The sequence below is a fragment of the Blennius ocellaris genome (assembly GCF_963422515.1).
Source record: "Blennius ocellaris genome assembly, chromosome: 11".
Lineage (NCBI taxonomy): Eukaryota > Metazoa > Chordata > Actinopteri > Blenniiformes > Blenniidae > Blennius > Blennius ocellaris.
Genome location: NC_137660.1, coordinates 3,839,731 through 3,860,976, shown reverse-complemented (window position 1 = coordinate 3,860,976; position 21,246 = coordinate 3,839,731). Strand labels below are relative to the sequence as shown.

General features: G+C 46.2%; 1 protein-coding gene across 1 annotated transcript in view; it reads right to left on the bottom strand.

Annotated features, from left to right (window-relative positions):
- The window catches only part of LOC308136277 (Golgi apparatus protein 1-like), a gene marked incomplete at its 5' end in the record, with an annotated part of 53,386 nt that overhangs the window by 16,266 nt on the left and 15,874 nt on the right, over positions 1-21,246 (bottom strand). Inside the window, 8 exon segments of the mRNA XM_080504544.1 lie at positions 525-678; positions 3,034-3,135; positions 3,893-4,014; positions 5,228-5,442; positions 5,995-6,181; positions 6,257-6,328; positions 9,181-9,384; positions 13,308-13,523. Coding sequence (XP_080360670.1) covers positions 525-678; positions 3,034-3,135; positions 3,893-4,014; positions 5,228-5,442; positions 5,995-6,181; positions 6,257-6,328; positions 9,181-9,384; positions 13,308-13,523 — 1,272 coding nt within the window.

Sequence of the window (21,246 nt, the reverse complement as noted above, 5' to 3'; positions counted from 1 at the left end):
GGTTTTATGTTGTTTGGGCTGGAAACAGTGAATCTGGCAACCCTGGAGCTGACTGGCTGAGTGAATCTGGCAACCCTGGAGCTGACTGGCTGAGTGAATCTGGCAACCCTGGAGCCGACCGACTGAGCCTCATATTTACTCCTGTCAACAGAAGCGGCCCGCCAGACCATCTAATCTGACCCGACATGTGATTTTTGTATTTTTTTTTAAAGTATAAATATGAAAACGGACAGAGGCTGATCTAAAAACACTAGATTGGCAAAAATGACATTTAAAACCACCCTTGGTCTGATTTCGATGGTTAAAAAAAATTCAGAGTTAGAAATTTGAATTCAGAATCTGATGACAGTTTTACTTCCATAAGTAAATGAAGAGCTGCAGCCTGGTGGTTGTTCCACGTGTGATCAATGTGACTAGTTGAACTGGTCCTGGTCTCCTCCTGGTACGACTCCACTGGAAACACTACGTCTTCTAATGCAGGTGGACTTGCCTGTAATGAGCGTGTGAGGGATGAAGGGACTCACCCTGCGGCCCTGCTCCACAGAGCGGTAGGCGTGGCGGTACAGGCAGGAGAAGATGGCGCCCGGCGGCATGATCTCACTGGTCTCATTCCAGCCGTGAGTGTGGCAGAGCCGGGAGGCGTCGCCCTGACACTTCTTATACAGGATGGGGTCCAACCTGGGGGGGGGGGGGGGGGGGGGCACCATCAGGCACAGGTTTACCACTGAATCAAACCAAACATGGAGGCTCATGATGTCATCCTCATCACAACATGATGTCATCCTCATCACAACATGATGTCATCCTCATCACAACATGTCATCCTCATCACAACATGATGTCATCCTCATCAGAACATGTCATCCTCATCACAACATGATGTCATCCTCATCACAACATGATGTCATCCTCATCACAACATGATGTCATCCTCATCAGAACATGATGTCATCCTCATCACAACATGATGTCATCCTCATCACAACATGATGTCATCCTCATCAGAACATGATGTCATCCTCATCACAACATGATGTCATCCTCATCACAACATGATGTCATCCTCATCACAACATGATGTCATCCTCATCACAACATGATGTCATCCTCATCACAACATGATGTCATCCTCATCACAACATGATGTCATGTTGAAATACTTCAGTTGATCAGGACGTGAAAAACATGTGAAGTTATCTAGAATCTGGAGGTTAACCCGTCTCTCTGGAGGTTAACCCGTCTCTCTGGTGGTTAACCCGTCTCTCTGGAGGTTAACCCGTCTCTCTGGAGGTTAACCCGTCTCTCTACTGGTTAACCGTCTCTCTGGAGGTTAACCCGTCTCTCTGGTGGTTAACCCGTCTCTCTGGTGGTTAACCCGTCTCTCTGGTGGTGAACCCGTCTCTCTACTGGTTAACCCGTCTCTCTGGAGGTTAACCCGTCTCTCTACTGGTTAACCCGTCTCTCTGGAGGTTAACCCGTCTCTCTGGAGGTTAACCTGTCTCTCTGGAGGTTAACCTGTCTCTCTGGAGGTTAACCTGTCTCTCTGGAGGTTATCCCGTCTCTCTGGTGGTTAACCCGTCTCTCTGGAGGTTAACCCGTCTCTCTGGTGGTTAACCCGTCTCTCTGGTGGTTAACCCGTCTCTCTGGAGGTTAACCCGTCTCTCTGGTGGTTAACCCGTCTCTCTGGAGGTTAACCCGTCTCTCTGGAGGTTAACCCGTCTCTCTGGTGGTTAACCTGTCTCTCTACTGGTTAACCCGTCTCACTGGAGGTTAACCTGTCTCTCTGCTGGTTAACCTGTCTCACTGGCATAAATGTCTCGTCTGTCCACCTCGTGTCCAGATGTGGTGAAGAGGTCAGCACCTCTATAAAGCAGAACCCTGGTCTAAAGCAGATGTCAGGACTCTGCAGAGAGCCAGGTGAGGACCAGGACTCTGCAGAGAGCCAGGTGAGGACCAGGACTCTGCAGAGAGCCAGGTGAGGACCAGGACTCTGCAGAGAGCCAGGTGAGGACCAGGACTCTGCAGAGAGCCAGGTGAGGACCAGGACTCTGCAGAGAGTCAGGTGAGGACCAGGACTCTGCAGAGAGCCAGGTGAGGACCAGGACTCTGCAGAGAGTCAGGTGAGGACCAGGACTCTGCAGAGAGTCAGGTGGGGACCAGGACTCTGCAGAGAGTCAGGTGAGGACCAGGACTCTGCAGAGAGTCAGGTGAGGACCAGGACTCTGCAGAGAGTCAGGTGAGGACCAGGACTCTGCAGGCAGGACAGAAGCTGATCACAGAGGACCGATGAGTCCAGGAGGAAGAACTGGTACCAGGACGAAGAACTGGCACGAGGAGGAAGAACTGGCATCAGGACGAAGAACTGGTACCAGGACGAAGAACTGGCATCAGGACGAAGAACTGGTACCAGGACGAAGAACTGGCATCAGGAGGAAGAACTGGTACCAGGACGAAGAACTGGCATCAGGACGAAGAACTGGCATCAGGAGGAAGAACTGGCACGAGGAGGAAGAACTGGTACCAGGAGGAAGAACTGGTACCAGGAGGAAGCACTGGTACCAGGACGAAGAACTGGTACCAGGAGGAAGCACTGGTACCAGGAGGAAGAACTGGTACCAGGACGAAGAACTGGCATCAGGAGCATCACAAGCTGTAACACCAGTGACGCCCGACGCCCAAGAGACCCTGGATGCCGACACTCACTACTGTAAATCCTGTACACATCCTTCTTATTGTGCTTCTTTATAGTATTCTATGTCCCATTCAATATTATTCTCCACTTTATTCCCTTTTATTGTCTAGTTATTGAAGTTTTGGTGTTTGGGCCTGCAGGACATCATTGCCTACAATCATGGAACTGTACTGGTAAAGCAACAGACAATCCTTGAATGGAGGAAGTGAGGTGTGGATGAATGTATTCTGAATTAAAGTGAGTGGTGAGGACCGTCTGTTGGTTCCTTCTACAGTGGTGGATGTAAATGCTGCAGGTTTCATGGTTCTTCCCACATTGCAGGATGTTCTGTGTGAACTCACTTCCAGTCTCTGGCGATGAAGTACTGCAGCTCCAGCAGGCGGCGCTCACAGTCCTCCACCATCTTCTCCGTGTAGAGGTGCTCCATGAGGCACGACAGGATCCTGCACATCAGCAGCACTTTCAACAACACACCAACACTGACCGCAGGAAACGCACCGCTTTATCCTTTAATTCATTTCTAATCACTTTTTCTTTTTAAAGATAAATGATTTTAGTCCACAAAGAAATCCATGAAAACAAAATAACACAACAGGACTAATAAAACCCCCCGACAGAATTTCAATAATTTCACATATTCTCTTTCAATTTCATTGAGAGTATACTCTTTAAAAATAGAACTTAAAAAAACACATTTTCACAAACAACATTAAACCTTCCTCAATCAATGCAGATCAACATATAAACATAGATGTGCTATTGTACCAAAATAGTGCTTGAGTTTGCATTTATGAAATTTTAGAATGCAAATTAAGTCCCAATCATTTTATTACATGAAAGGAGTTTTCATCCGTCTTGAGTTGTTTTGGATGTTTAATCAACTTTGGCTGTCTGAAGTTAATTCAGGCAGTTTGTTGTCCAGTTTTATAAAGTTGTTCAACAGAAAATCAAAGGTGAAGTACAACTATCAGCACGGAAAGAAAATGTCTCTCCATATTGAACTGAATGGCATTTTCCTCTCGACACCATTTGTCACTGGAAGTGAAGAATGCTGGATGTGAAGCACATCATGCTTATTGACATAGAAAGTGTTTGACAGCACCTCTGTGGTTCTCTGGTGAGCCAGAGAACCACAGAACCTGTCGCCCTGCGTGGAAACTGTGGGTGTTTGAAAGCCACACAGAGAAAAGCTCCACTCACATGGGGTCTCCACTGCGGATGTGTTTGCAGGCCGTCTGGATGACGGCCTCGCAGGCTTCGTTGAGCGCCCGGTCGATACGGTAGTCTGCTCCGGGGTCGGCCTCCTGGATCAGGGTCTGGAGCTGAACAGACGACAGATACAGCTTGAAAAGGAAAGTGAAGGGATCTGACCCTCTGCAGAGCCGTGATGCAGGCAGGAGGCTGGTGGGGAACCTGGTCAGTATGTGAACTGTGTTCTTAAAGAACCCAAACGTCCAGATTGTAGATCAGCTGCCTCAAACTAGCAGCATCTTGAGTTCTATTAAGTGACCTTCCCATGTCTCAATTCATCTCGTGTAAAAGAAAAGGTTCATCTCAATACCAGAAATAACAAGATGAGACGTGGAACACAGGAGACGCTTCTGGAACTATTGACTTCTTATTGAGTGACAAACAAAACTAAAGCAACAAGAAGGCCGTTGCTGGGCTAATCCCCCGCCGGAGGGCTTTATATTTTCTCACAAAGCAGCTCTAAGGCAGCACACTTGGTACACTAGAGGGTGTTCCATGGGTCCTAGTAGATAATTATGTAGAATCTGAAAGGTCTTCTTCATAAGCTATGTCAAAATACGTCTCCAGAGCCCAAAAGGTGTTTTTATGCACTTAGTGACCCTGTGACCTGATATGCAAATTAGGTCCTGGTCACCATGGTGCCCCTTCTCCCCAGGTGGAGTGTCCATGTGTGAAGTTTGGTGACTGTGGGCCCAGGAACTGCTGAGAAATGAGGAGAAATGTTTATATGAAAATACATGTATTGTGCAACCATGACGAGCAAACTTCAGACCCTACCAATCTTCAAGGTCAAGGTCAGGTCACTTGGTGTACTGGAGGTTATCCCTGGAGTGTGTATCATGTGTGTATAAAATTTCAGAGCCCTAGCTCAAAAACCTAGGCCTCCAGAGCCCAAAATGTGTTTTTAAGCACTTCGTGACCCTGTGACCTACTTAATATGCAAATTAGGTCAAGGTCACAATAGTATCCCTTCCCCCTCTGAGATGTATCCACGTGTGAAGTTTGGTCACTGTGGGCCCAGGGGTTGCCGAGATATAGGTAGAAACGTTCGAACGTACGGACGGAGACTGTTTCAAGATCTCCTTCGGGGCCTATCAGCCACGGCGGGGGGTAATAATAATAGCAACGAAGCTATATTTCTATAGCATCTAATGTAGCACAGGCCACCAGGCAATGTTGGTGAACCTTTTATACACAGACAGACAGACAGACAGACAGACAGACAGACAGACACACAGACACACACAGAGACACACAGACACACACACACTCTCTCCTGCTCACCGCCTTCTGGCACTTGGGCTCTATGGAGCCCCCGTCTCCGCGGCCCACCCTCATGAGGCAGTGCAGTGTGCGTCCTTTGCGGTGCAGGCCGGAGCAGCGGCCCTCGATCTCGGTGCGGCAGTGCAGCACGATCTCCGGGCTCAGAGAGAAATCCTCCATCAGCATGCGTCTGTAGTCCATCATCTCACCCTGACACTCGCCGCTCACCACACGGCCTGAAACACACAACATGTCAGAGCTCTGTGGTTAATTTCCTCCAGAAACCAAGAGTGAACTGGGTTGTTTCCTTGTTTCAGTCGGGTCCTGCTGGCCTGGTGGATGAAATGATTTGGTAACGTTTGGTAATGCTTCACACTCTTCATGTTTTGAAAAAAACCTGGGTTTTCTAATCCTGAAATCTAGATAAGATAATCCTTTATTCATCTCTAAAACTTCATCCTCATCTGAACAACAACAACTAAAACAAAAGCAGGGATGGTGTCAAATTACAACCTTCTCAATGCTTTTAACACAACGTTTACACAAACTAAATTAGCTCTCATCTATTTCAGATGCAACAACAAAAACAACCACCATCGTGCTGATGCCAAATTACAACCCTCCAATCTGTCAAGACCAGATGTGCAGAGGTTGATGAGGCTGGAGCCAAATTACCAGCTTCAAAATGCCTAGAATGTTTAGTTTGGACTTGGCAGAGTTTGACATCACCTTGTCACAGACAGGCTAACAGTGGTACCGTGTGGTTGTTGGTTTAAAACCAGGCTCACCTCGGTGGACAGCAGCCTCCAGGCACAGCAGCAGGTAGGACAGGCGGGCCTCCCGGGCTCGGGGCATGCTGGTGTCCACGCTGCAGTGGTACTTCCTCAGGTCCGACTTGCAGGCTTTGGCCAGCGAGTAGCTCACCTTGTAGTCCTGAGCGATGAGCTTCTGCCTGGTGGTGAGGGCCTCGCGGCACTGTGGACACGTAGGGTCATCGGTACGGCAGCAAGGGCCAAACGGGCTTTCAGGGAGACGTTGCTTCAAACTCACCCTCTCAGACATGACGTCCTCAAACTTGTGATTGAAGAGACATTTGTAAACTCTGCCCTCCCCGGCCAGCGTCTACAACACCAAAACACACTTTACTCAATGTACTCAATGTACTCAATTTACTCAATGTACTCAATGTACTCAATGTACTGTGGGATGAATGGAGGTTGTTTTTGTTTTTTTATTACTCATCGTTAAAAAAGCTACTTAAAAACACATGAAGCAATGTCATTTGAAAACAAAGTGTAAACACACATTCACTGCTCCCAGAAAGCATCAGAGCAGAGAGAGGGAGGAGAGGGAGGGAGGAGAGGGAGGGAGGAGAGAGAGGAGAGGGAGGAGAGGAAGGGAGGAGAGGGAGGAAGATGAGGGAGGAAGCAGAGGAGGAGAGGAAGGAGAGGGAGGGAGCAGAGGGAGGAAGCAGAGGGAGGAGAGGGAGAGAGGAAGCAGAGGGAGCAGAGGGAGGAAGCAGATGGAGGAGAGGAAGCAGAGGGAGGAAGCAGATGGAGGAGAGGAAGCAGAGGGAGGAGAGGAAGCAGAGGGAGGAGAGGAAGCAGAGGGAGAAAGCAGAGGGAGGAGAGGAAGCAGAGGGAGGAAGGAGAGGGAGGAAGGGGAGGAAGGAGAGGGAGGAGAGGGAGGAGCGGGAGGAAGGAGAGACAGCAGAGGGAGGAGAGGGAGGAGAGGGAGGAGAGGGAGGAGAGGGAGGAGAGGGAGGAAGGAGAGGGAGGAGAGGGAGGAAGGAGAGGGAGCAGAGGAAGGAGAGGGAGGAGAGGGAGGCTGAAGCATCTTCCCTCATGAACAGTCCCCCCACAGAACAGTACAGAACTCCTCCAGACCTGGTTGGTCTGGGGCGACTTGGGGCAGCTTGGCTCTGTACTGCCACCAGGACTGTTAGTAACCTATACAGTGATGTAGCTGTTAACACAGCAGTGTACTGCCACCAGGACTGTTAGTAACCTATGCAGTGATGTAGCTGTTAATACAGCAGTGTACTGCCACCAGGACTGTTAGTAACCTATACAGTGATGTAGCTGTTAATACAGCAGTGTACTGCCACCAGGACTGTTAGTAACCTATACAGTGATGTAGCTGTTAATACAGCAGTGTACTGCCACCAGGACTGTTAGTAACCTATACAGTGATGTAGCTGTTAATAAAGCTCTGTACTGCCACCAGGACTGTTAGTAACCTATACAGTGATGTAGCTGTTAATAAAGCTCTGTACTGCCACCAGGACTGTTAGTAACCTATACAGTGATGTAGCTGTTAATACAGCAGTGTACTGCCACCAGGACTGTTAGTAACCTATACAGTGATGTAGCTGTTAATACAGCAGTGTACTGCCACCAGGAGTGTTAGTAACCTATACAGTGATGTAGCTGTTAATAAAGCTCTGTACTGCCACCAGGACTGTTAGTAACCTATGCAGTGATGTAGCTGTTAATAAAGCTCTGTACTGCCACCAGGACTGTTAGTAACCTATACAGTGATGTAGCTGTTAATAAAGCTCTGTACTGCCACCAGGACTGTTAGTAACCTATACAGTGATGTAGCTGTTAATAAAGCTCTGTACTGCCACCAGGACTGTTAGTAACCTATGCAGTGATGTAGCTGTTAATAAAGCTCTGTACTGCCACCAGGACTGTTAGTAACCTATGCAGTGATGTAGCTGTTAATACAGCAGTGTACTGCCACCAGGACTGTTAGTAACCTATACAGTGATGTAGCTGTTAATACAGCAGTGTACTGCCACCAGGACTGTTAGTAACCTATACAGTGATGTAGCTGTTAATAAAGCGCTGTACTGCCACCAGGACTGTTAGTAACCTATACAGTGATGTAGCTGTTAATAAAGCTCTGTACTGCCACCAGGACTGTTAGTAACCTATACAGTGATGTAGCTGTTAATAAAGTGCTGTACTGCCACCAGGACTGTTAGTAACCTATGCAGTGATGTAGCTGGTAATAAAGCTCTGTACTGCCACCAGGACTGTTAGTAACCTATACAGTGATGTAGCTGTTAATACAGCAGTGTACTGCCACCAGGACTGTTAGTAACCTATACAGTGATGTAGCTGTTAATACAGCAGTGTACTGCCACCAGGACTGTTAGTAACCTATGCAGTGATGTAGCTGTTAATACAGCAGTGTACTGCCACCAGGACTGTTAGTAACCTATACAGTGATGTAGCTGTTAATAAAGCTCTGTACTGCCACCAGGACTGTTAGTAACATATGCAGTGATGTAGCTGTTAATAAAGCTCTGTACTGCCACCAGGACTGTTAGTAACCTATGCAGTGATGTAGCTGTTAATAAAGCGCTGTACTGCCACCAGGACTGTTAGTAACCTATACAGTGATGTAGCTGTTAATAAAGCTCTGTACTGCCACCAGGACTGTAAGTAACCTATACAGTGATGTAGCTGTTAATACAGCAGTGTACTGCCACCAGGACTGTTAGTAACCTATGCAGTGATGTAGCTGGTAATAAAGCTCTGTACTGCCACCAGGACTGTTAGTAACCTATACAGTGATGTAGCTGTTAATACAGCAGTGTACTGCCACCAGGACTGCTAGTAACCTATACAGTGATGTAGCTGTTAATACAGCAGTGTACTGCCACCAGGACTGTTGGTAATCTATACAGTGATGTAGCTGTTAATACAGCAGTGTACTGCCACCAGCACTGTTAGTAACCTATACAGTGATGTAGCTGTTAATAAAGCTCTGTACTGCCACCAGGACTGTTAGTAACCTATACAGTGATGTAGCTGTTAATACAGCAGTGTACTGCCACCAGGACTGTTAGTAACCTATACAGTGATGTAGCTGTTAATACAGCAGTGTACTGCCACCAGGACTGTTAGTAACCTATACAGTGATGTAGCTCCTCATGGTTCACTGACTCGCTCTGAAGCCCTCACCGTCTCACAGAAGCGCTCGCGGTCCTCCCTGCAGGCGAAGTAGAGGTAGCGGTCCAGGTGGAAGTCGTCTGAAGACAGCTCGGCCACCCTCATGATGGCCTTCTTGCAGTCGTCCCGGATGGGGTGCGCCCCCGGCTGCTCCTCCGCCTCCCGCACCAAGCCTTTCTCCAGGCAGGCGATCACTTCTCCTTGTGAGTGGATGTCCTACAGAGGCAAGGTGGACAGTCGCAGCAGCTCAGACACAAATTGCCACCATTACCGTTTGTAGGTCTCATAATCAATGAAAGGAAGCCACTGAAAGTAGGTTTTTTCAAATCAAAGATTGTAGGATTGATGAAAAATCACTTTTAAAGATATAGAAACCAGCGTTGGCTGGTGATAAATGTCTTCGGCGGGGCTCTTCATTATAATTCCAGCTACTGTTACCTTCATTTAAATACAGAGCGTTTATAAACCACATTACAACAATCGTGCCTTTTTTAGATTGAGAGACGCCCCCGGGGATGAAATATTAGAGTTCTTTGAAATAGCTAGTAAATACAGAAAACTTAAGACTATTTCATTAACATATTTGTAAACAGTGAATGCTTCATTAATTCCCTTTTAGAAAATGAATGCATTTTGGAGCTGCTTTACCTGAAATGACAACTCGTCTGAGTTTAGGAAAAACAAGAGACATAGCAGGCATATTTTCAAACAACACATCAATCCTTCTTAGAATGCTTAGAAAGACACCTTAAAATAAAGAAGTGCAAAATAGACTGTGCTTTTTTAAAGCTCTTGGATTTTCTATATCTAAACATTTATACACACATTTGTTTGTGTGCGTTTAAATATCTACAACATGACCTGCAGCTTTTCAGCCAAATTTCTCTTTTCAAGCTGGTAAATTAGAGGCAAAATCATTTCTTACTCCTCATACAAAACTAAAAAGGAAAAAGAATTAGAAGATAAAATCACACACGCACACGCACACACACACTTTTACATTACATTCATTGTATTACATTAATTTTGTAATACATTTTCGGTGCCGATTTGTATTTTCACTGCAGTTATTTTATGTCTAATTCTATAAATTCATGTCAGACACAACCTTGAGACTTTGTTCACAGCTAAAGAATGTTTGCGTAACAATTCGGTGATGAAAAATGTTTGTTTGTGCTAATTTAAGAGCAGTTAAAACAGACCGGTCATTTGGAGCAGGGCGGGAGGCGAACACCACCGGAGGGTTAACAGAGATGCACAAGCTACTTTCCCTAATGATTAACTGGGTAAGTCCACTAAACCGTTAAGAAGAAACTATAATCAAGACGTAGTTTTCACAGGTTTCTTAACGAGTTGAGAACAGGTTCAACAGGAGGAGACAATGACCGGTCTGGACTGGTTCCCAAGGACTGGCTGTTTGTGTGTGTGTAATCGTCACGGTTACATGTAGCAGCACAAAGACCACAAAACAAGAACATCTTATCATTATGTTCAGAACTTGACAGATTAAAAGCTCATACTTTCTTATACAACACATTCCAAGTCGCTGCAGGCTGTTGATGTGTGTGGAAAAGTGATGCTAAGCTAATGCTGCGCAGTGCAAAGCTAAAGGCAACATGTTATCCTGATGGAAGTTACAAGCTTCCTTTTATTTCTTCAGCTACATAAACATACTTGGGGAGCAACGATTATATAACAGATCACATGACGGGAATCAAATAAGGTCACAGCCATTTTAAACGTGTAACTCCTCAAATGTGAATATGTGGTGCAGGTTTGTTGTGAGTGTGACTGAAAGCTCTGCAGTTAGTGTGTGAAACCAACCAATCTTGGCTTTTCTTCTCCATTTCAACAGAATAAAACAAGGAAGGACATATTACTCATTAGTTGCTGCGCAAATAAACAAGTGAACATTCTTAAAATACAGATAATGGCAAGTCAGAATATACCACTTGTTTCAGTGTGGAAGCAGTGAACGGTGTGAAGAGACAGAACTGATCTGCAAGCCGGAACCGGTTCCTGATGACCAAACACTCGACTCCGTCAGACAGATCAACTACTGGCTGCAGGTCGTTGTTCTGTTCGTGTGACATCCCATGATAACGTGTCCAGCTGGATTGTGAGGAGCTCAGCAGCCAGGAAAGTCCCTGATCCAGTGTGAAACCAGTCTGTCCTCACGCTCCTCCAGAACCAGCTGGAGAGACTCTAAGGTCCCTGATCCAGTGTGAAACCAGTCTGTCCTCAGGCTCCTCCAGAACCAGCTGGAGACTCTAAGGTCCCTGATCCAGTGTGAAACCAGTCTGTCCTCATGCTCCTCCAGAACCAGCTGGAGAGACTCTAAGGTCCCTGATCCAGTGTGAAACCAGTCTGTCCTCAGGCTCCTCCAGAACCAGCTGGAGACTCTAAGGTCCCTGATCCAGTGTGAAACCAGTCTGTCCTCACGCTCCTCCAGAACCAGCTGGAGACTCTAAGGTCCCTGATCCAGTGTGAAACCAGTCTGTCCTCATGCTCCTCCAGAACCAGCTGGAGAGACTCTAAGGTCCCTGATCCAGTGTGAAACCAGTCTGTCCTCAGGCTCCTCCAGAACCAGCTGGAGACTCTAAGGTCCCTGATCCAGTGTGAAACCAGTCTGTCCTCACGCTCCTCCAGAACCAGCTGGAGAGACTCTAAGGTCCCTGATCCAGTGTGAAACCAGTCTGTCCTCATGCTCCTCCAGAACCAGCTGGAGAGACTCTAAGGTCCCTGATCCAGTGTGAAACCAGTCTGTCCTCAGGCTCCTCCAGAACCAGCTGGAGACTCTAAGGTCCCTGATCCAGTGTGAAACCAGTCTGTCCTCACGCTCCTCCAGAACCAGCTGGAGACTCTAAGGTCCCTGATCCAGTGTGAAACCAGTCTGTCCTCACGCTCCTCCAGAACCAGCTGGAGACTCTAAGGTCCCTGATCCAGTGTGAAACCAGTCTGTCCTCACGCTCCTCCAGAACCAGCTGGAGACTCTAAGGTCCCTGATCCACTGTGAAACCAGTCTGTCCTCACGCTCCTCCAGAACCAGCTGGAGAGACTCTAAGGTCCCTGATCCAGTGTGAAACCAGTCTGTCCTCACGCTCCTCCAGAACCAGCTGGAGAGACTCTAAGGTCCCTGATCCAGTGTGAAACCAGTCTGTCCTCACGCTCCTCCAGAACCAGCTGGAGAGACTCTAAGGTCCCTGATCCAGTGTGAAACCAGTCTGTCCTCACGCTCCTCCAGAACCAGCTGAGCTGGAGAGACGACTGATCATCTGGGAAACCTCGGCTGAAAAGCCATCAGTGGTGAAGAAGCAGAGCAGCACTGATGGTCAGTCAGTCACTGGAGCGTTTCACTGGTTTGCTTCTTTAACACTTGATTGAGTGACTGATCAGACTAGCAGCCAGGCTCCAGGACGACACCGAGATCAGGACGGTCGGTGTCATAGACTACCAGAGTCCAAACAGTGTTTGTCACATTAATGCTTGACTGGTAAAGTTAAGTAAATATAAAGATAAAGAGGCTACAATGTTAGCTAAATGCTAAATATCAGAAGGGCAAGGCCAGTTCTGGTGTGGATCACTTAATATAGCTACTAGATGAGTGGCTTCTGCAGCATGACCACGTCGTCCACCATTGTTGTTGTTGTTGTTGTTGTTAAGTGCCCCGTGGAGAGGGTTGTGTGGGAGGGTTAGAAAACAGAAGAATACCCATCTGTACTTAAGAGTAATTTCGCGCATATTCTATTTTTGTTTTGTTTTTTATATATGTATACTTGTCTATACACCCGTTTAATTATTATTGTCATTATTATTACTTAGTCATTGTTGTGGTTACTGTTATTTTCTAAAATCATTCTTACTATTACTTATCCTATTCATGTTTAATTTTTTTTCCCCTTTTCTTTTGTTGTTTACTTTTTACTTTACATTCGCAGTATTTCATTATTATATTGTTATCAGAGACTGTGTTCTATTGTTCTTGCTATTTTTATTAAAAAAAGAAAAGCATATGATATGTACAATATCCTATGTGTACACTATTGTATTTTTCCAACCAAAAAACGATAAAGAAAAAAAAAAGAAAGAGCCAGAAGAAGTCAAATGCTGCGCGGTGCGGTGGCGGCGGCTCCTCTCACCTTCTCTCCGATGGTGATGCTGCCGCAGCGCAGCGTGTTGATGTCGTCGTGACATTTGTCCATGAAGCCACAGATGAGGCGGAAGTCGCTGAAGATGATGCTGGTCATCTTGGTGATGTACTGGTTGCACTGGTAGTCGGTGACGTTTCCCCGGTGGTCCACCAGGCAGGACACCAGGTAGCCTTTCCCAAGCTCCTCGGCGGCACACTCCTTAATCTGAGGGAGTGGAGACAGTCACAGCTTGGATGTTTCTGTGTTTTCTTACACCTCCACAATGTGTTGTGGGAAATCTTTGAGAAACATTGGAAGTTTTTCCACAAACACTTAAAATGTGACCATTGATTCAGACCACTTTTAGAAAGACGATGGCGTAGACCCGTCCAGTCAATCCAGTAAAGAACCTTGACAAATCCGTTTCTTTCATGCTCACTTAATACTGCATGTCCAAATATTACACATGAAAATACACACAAGTGAGGATTTGCGCAATGGGCAAACAGAGGAATCACAGCAATATGGACCATAAAGGAACGGGGGGAAGCTGCAGGGTTTTGAGAGACTCAAGGAAGAATTTGGACTAAAGGAAAATGAACGCTCTCGATATCTACAACTAAAATACTATTTGGAGAAGGAGATCAGGATTGACAGAGATCAAGGAATAGTGGAGATATTCCAGAAAGCTTATGAAGGGGAAAAGTGTAGAGTGATCTCAGCTTTATACCAAAACCTGGTGTGGAAAAGGGACAATTCCTCTCTATACATTAAAGAAAAATGGGAAAATAACAGAAGAGGAATGGTTGGTTATGTGTAAATCACAGTCCACGGCCACCAGCTGCACGGTCTGGAGGGAATTTAGTGGGAAAAATATTGTTCGATTTTTCAGAACTCCCAAAATAAAGTGGTGTCAGCACAACAACCATGTTGGAGACAGTGTGGACACGTTGATGCAGATCACACACACATATATTCTGGTCCTGTCACACACTACAGGTGTATTGGGAACAAATATATATTGTGGTCCTGTCACACACTACAGGTGTATTGGGAACAAATATATATTGTGGTCCTGTCACACACTACAGGTGTATTGGGAACAAATATATATTGTGGTCCTGTCACACACTACAGGTGTATTGGGAACAAATATATATTGTGGTCCTGTCACACACTACAGGTGTATTGGGAACAAATATATATTGTGGTCCTGTCACACACTACAGGTGTATTAGGAACAAATATATATTGTGGTCCTGTCACACACTACAGGTGTATTAGGAACAAATATATATTGTGGTCCTGTCACACACTACAGGTGTATTAGGAACAAATATATATTGTGGTCCTGTCACACACTACAGGTGTATTAGGAACAAATATATATTGTGGTCCTGTCACACACTACAGGTGTGTTGGGAACAAATATATATTGTGGTCCTGTCACACACTACAGGTGTATTGGGAACAAATATATATTGTGGTCCTGTCACACACTACAGGTGTATTGGGAACAAATATATATTCTGGTCCTGTCACACACTACAGGTGTGTTGGGAACAGATATATATTCTGGTCCTGTCACACACTACAGGTGTGTTGGGAACAAATATATATTCTAGTCCTGTCACACACTACAGGTGTATTGGGAACAAATATATATTGTGGTCCTGTCACACACTACAGCTGTATTGGGAACAAATATATATTGTGGTCCTGTCACACACTACAGGTGTATTGGGAACAACTATATATTGTGGTCCTGTCACACACTACAGGTGTGTTGGGAACAAATATATATTGTGGTCCTGTCACACACTACAGGTGTATTGGGAACAAATATATATTGTGGTCCTGTCACACACTACAGGTGTGTTGGGAACAGATATATATTCTGGTCCTGTCACACACTACAGGTGTATTAGGAACAAATATATATTGTGGTCCTGTCACACACTACAGGTGTGTTGGGAACAAATATATATTGTGGTCCTGTCACACACTACAGGTGTATTGGGAACAAATATATATTGTGGTCCTGTCACACACTACAGGTGTATTGGGAACAAATATATATTCTGGTCCTGTCACACACTACAGGTGTGTTGGGAACAGATATATATTCTGGTCCTGTCACACACTACAGGTGTGTTGGGAACAAATATATATTCTAGTCCTGTCACACACTACAGGTGTATTGGGAACAAATATATATTGTGGTCCTGTCACACACTACAGCTGTATTGGGAACAAATATATATTGTGGTCCTGTCACACACTACAGGTGTATTGGGAACAACTATATATTGTGGTCCTGTCACACACTACAGGTGTGTTGGGAACAAATATATATTGTGGTCCTGTCACACACTACAGGTGTATTGGGAACAAATATATATTGTGGTCCTGTCACACACTACAGCTGTATTGGGAACAAATATATATTGTGGTCCTGTCACACACTACAGCTGTATTGGGAACAAATATATATTCTGGTCCTGTCACACACTACAGGTGTGTTGGGAACAAATATATATTCTGGTCCTGTCACACACTACAGGTGTATTGGGAACAAATATATATTCTGGTCCTGTCACACACTACAGGTGTGTTGGGAACAGATATATATTCTGGTCCTGTCACACACTACAGCTGTATTGGGAACAAATATATATTGTGGTCCTGTCACACACTACAGGTGTATTGGGAACAAATATATATTGTGGTCCTGTCACACACTACAGGTGTATTGGGAACAAATATATATTGTGGTCCTGTCACACACTACAGGTGTATTGGGAACAAATATATATTCTGGTCCTGTCACACACTACAGGTGTATTGGGAACAAATATATATTCTGGTCCTGTCACACACTACAGGTGTGTTGAGAACAAATATATATTCTGGTCCTGTCACACACTACAGCTGTATTGGGAACAAATATATATTGTGGTCCTGTCACACACTACAGGTGTGTTGGGAACAAATATATATTGTGGTCCTGTCACACACTACAGGTGTGTTGGGAACAAATATATATTGTGGTCCTGTCACACACTACAGGTGTGTTGGGAACAAATATATATTGTGGTCCTGTCACACACTACAGGTGTATTGGGAACAAATATATATTGTGGTCCTGTCACACACTACAGGTGTGTTGGGAACAAATATATATTCTGGTCCTGTCACACACTACAGGTGTATTGGGAACAAATATATATTCTGGTCCTGCCACACACTACAGGTGTATTGGGAACAAATATATATTCTGGTCCTGTCACACACTACAGGTGTATTGGGAACAAATATATATTCTGGTCCTGTCACACACTACAGGTGTATTGGGAACAAATATATATTCTGGTCCTGCCACAAATTACAGGTGTATTGGGAACAAATAGGGCAGAGTTTACAAAAAGTAATAGGATATCAGTTCCCCAAAACTTGTCAGATGCTGTGTTTGGGAAACGTAACTCATAATGTGATACAAAGAGAAGACGTATATCTGTTTAAGATACTACTAACAGCAAGCCAGGCAGTGATCAGCAGATTGTGGAACACAGTGGAGCCGCCGACCCGGAGAGACTCACTCACACACTAAGAGTCCAGGAGTCTCCATTTGAAGAAAAGTGGGGAAAATGGAGTGATTTCAGGAGGACAGAAGAGGACAGGAGAGGACAGAGGACAGAAGAGGACAGGAGAGGACGAAGAGGACAGAGAGGACAGGAGAGGACAGAGAGGACAGAGAAGACAGGAGAGGACAGAGAGGACAGAGAGGACAGGAGAGGACAGAAGAGGACAGAGAGGACAGAGAGGACAGAAGAGGACAGAGAGGACAGAGAGGACAGAGAGGACACCTCCACCACTGGACAATAGAGACTTTGGTTGATGAAAGATGGATAGATTCTGTACATTTGTTTTGCTCTGACACTAACTGTGAAAACTGAAAAATGTCAATACAAATTCAGTTTAAAAAAAGAAAATACACACATGTGAAGTCGTCTTTCACCACATGGCCTCTAATTACATGACGAATCATCGTCGTCGTTCTGGGAGCGCCGACTGCACCTACTGCAGTCTGTTAGTGGGAGTTCAGGTTTTAATGAGTGAAATGTTGCAGGCCAGGTTAGGTTAAGCATTAACCTAACCTGGTGAAGCACCTGAGTACAGTTGGTGTTATAAATGGCTTCTGACTGCAATTAGAACCTGTTCTGTGTGCAGAGCGACACGTAACAATGATGTCTTTGTTTCCACAAACCCTCCACTGACCTTCCTGCTTCATGTCGGTGTGTTTGCTGCTGATTGGTCACTACAGTCTGTCTGCTATGGAAAGATCTAGAATCAGGGCCTTCGACAAATTCTTCCTTTTTCATTGAAACACATGACCAACTAAAACAAACTTACTGCCATAGAGTACAATCATTATAGAAATGGTAGAATTAAAAGGGAGAATGTAGGTCAGAACTGTCGTGTTGCCAGTTAAAAGTCCACTGCTGAAGGGAAGGACCTGACAATCTCCATTACTACCAGCAAACAGGAAAACATACACAACTGGATATGAGAGCCAGTCTGGGATCAACAGATGTCTCTCACCAAACATTATCAAATTCAAATGAATATTTTCACTCATACAGGATCACCTGAAAGACCCAGCTATTGCATCACCCAATATTGAGCCCATATCTGAATGATTAGTCTGATTCCACAGGACATGTTGCTTCTACAGTGAAGAGAGGACAAAGGACAAAGGACAAAGGCTTTTAGTTTATTGCTTCTTCACCGTCTGTTGTAGGTTCTCTCAAGATCACAAACACTGAGACACACTGGCTGGGGACAGACAGGAAGACAGAGAGACAGACAGTCAGAACGTGACAGAGAGACAGACAGGAAGACAGAGAGACAGACAGTCAGAACGTGACAGAGAGACAGACAGGAAGACAGAGAGACAGGGACAGACAGAACGTGACAGAGAGACAGACAGGAAGACAGAGAGACAGGGACAGACAGAACGTGACAGAGAGACAGACAGGAAGACAGAGAGACAGGGACAGACAGAACGTGACAGAGAGACAGACAGGAAGACAGAGAGACAGACAGTCAGAACGTGACAGAGAGACAGACAGGAAGACAGAGAGACAGACAGTCAGAACGTGACAGAGAGACAGACAGGAAGACAGAGAGACAGGGACAGACAGAACGTGACAGAGAGACAGACAGGAAGACAGAGAGACAGGGACAGACAGAACGTGACAGAGAGACAGACAGGAAGACAGAGAGACAGGGACAGACAGAACGTGACAGAGAGACAGACAGGAAGACAGAGAGACAGACAGTCAGAACGTGACAGAGAGACAGACAGGAAGACAGAGAGACAGACAGTCAGAACGTGACAGAGAGACAGGGACAGACAGAACGTGACAGAGAGACAGACAGGAAGACAGAGAGACAGACAGTCAGAACGTGACAGAGCGACAGACAGGAAGACAGAGAGACAGGGACAGTCAGAACGTGACAGAGAGACAGACAGGAAGACAGAGAGACAGGGACAGTCAGAATGTGACAGAGAGACAGACAGGAAGACAGAGAGACAGGGACAGACAGAACGTGACAGAGAGACAGACAGGAAGACAGAGAGACAGACAGTCAGAACGTGACAGAGAGACAGACAGGAAGACAGAGAGACAGGGACAGACAGAACGTGACAGAGAGACAGACAGGAAGACAGAGAGACAGACAGTCAGAACGTGACAGAGAGACAGACAGGAAGACAGAGAGACAGACAGTCAGAACGTGACAGAGAGACAGACAGGAAGACAGAGAGACAGGGACAGACAGAACGTGACAGAGACAGACAGGAAGACAGAGAGACAGACAGGAAGACAGAGAGACAGACAGGAAGACAGAGAGACAGGGACAGACAGAACGTGACAGAGAGACAGACAGGAAGACAGAGAGACAGACAGTCAGAACGTGACAGAGAGACAGACAGGAAGACAGAGAGACAGACAGTCAGAACGTGACAGAGAGACAGACAGGAAGACAGAGAGACAGACAGTCAGAACGTGACAGAGAGACAGACAGGAAGACAGAGAGACAGGGACAGTCAGAACGTGACAGAGAGACAGACAGGAAGACAGAGAGACAGGGACAGACAGAACGTGACAGAGACAGACAGGAAGACAGAGAGACAGACAGGAAGACAGAGAGACAGACAGGAAGACAGAGAGACAGGGACAGACAGAACGTGACAGAGAGACAGACAGGAAGACAGAGAGACAGACAGTCAGAACGTGACAGAGAGACAGACAGGAAGACAGAGAGACAGACAGTCAGAACGTGACAGAGAGACAGACAGGAAGACAGAGAGACAGACAGGAAGACAGAGAGACAGACAGGAAGACAGAGAGACAGGGACAGACAGAACGTGACAGAGAGACAGACAGGAAGACAGAGAGACAGACAGACAGAACGTGACAGAGAGACAGACAGGAAGACAGAGAGACAGACAGTCAGAACGTGACAGAGAGACAGACAGGAAGACAGAGAGACAGGGACAGTCAGAACGTGACAGAGAGACAGACAGGAAGACAGAGAGACAGGGACAGACAGAACGTGACAGAGACAGACAGGAAGACAGAGAGACAGACAGGAAGACAGAGAGAGACAGGAAGACAGAGAGACAGGGACAGACAGAACGTGACAGAGAGACAGACAGGAAGACAGAGAGACAGACAGTCAGAACGTGACAGAGAGACAGACAGGAAGACAGAGAGACAGACAGTCAGAACGTGACAGAGAGACAGACAGGAAGACAGAGAGACAGGGACAGTCAGAACGTGACAGAGAGACAGACAGGAAGACAGAGAGACAGGGACAGACAGAACGTGACAGAGACAGACAGGAAGACAGAGAGACAGACAGGAAGACAGAGAGACAGGGACAGACAGAACGTGACAGAGAGACAGACAGGAAGACAGAGAGACAGACAGTCAGAACGTGACAGAGAGACAGACAGGAAGACAGAGAGACAGACAGTCAGAACGTGACAGAGAGACAGACAGGAAGACAGAGAGACAGACAGGAAGACAGAGAGACAGACAGGAAGACAGAGAGACAGGGACAGACAGAACGTGACAGAGAGACAGACAGGAAGACAGAGAGACAGACAGACAGAACGTGACAGAGAGACAGACAGGAAGACAGAGAGACAGACAGTCAGAACGTGACAGAGAGACAGACAGGAAGACAGAGAGACAGGGACAGTCAGAACGTGACAGAGAGACAGACAGGAAGACAGAGAGACAGGGACAGACAGAACGTGACAGAGACAGACAGGAAGACAGAGAGACAGACAGGAAGACAGAGAGAGACAGGAAGACAGAGAGACAGGGACAGACAGAACGTGACAGAGAGACAGACAGGAAGACAGAGAGACAGACAGTCAGAACGTGACAGAGAGACAGACAGGAAGACAGAGAGACAGACAGTCAGAACGTGACAGAGAGACAGACAGGAAGACAGAGAGACAGGGACAGTCAGAACGTGACAGAGAGACAGACAGGAAGACAGAGAGACAGGGACAGACAGAACGTGACAGAGACAGACAGGAAGACAGAGAGACAGACAGGAAGACAGAGAGACAGGGACAGACAGAACGTGACAGAGAGACAGACAGGAAGACAGAGAGACAGACAGTCAGAACGTGACAGAGAGACAGACAGGAAGACAGAGAGACAGACAGTCAGAACGTGACAGAGAGACAGACAGGAAGACAGAGAGACAGACAGGAAGACAGAGAGACAGGGACAGACAGAACGTGACAGAGAGACAGACAGGAAGACAGAGAGACAGAGTCAGAACGTGACAGAGAGACAGACAGAAAGACAGAGAGAGACAGAGACAGTGAGAAGAAAAGACATTGACAAAGAACAGAAAAACT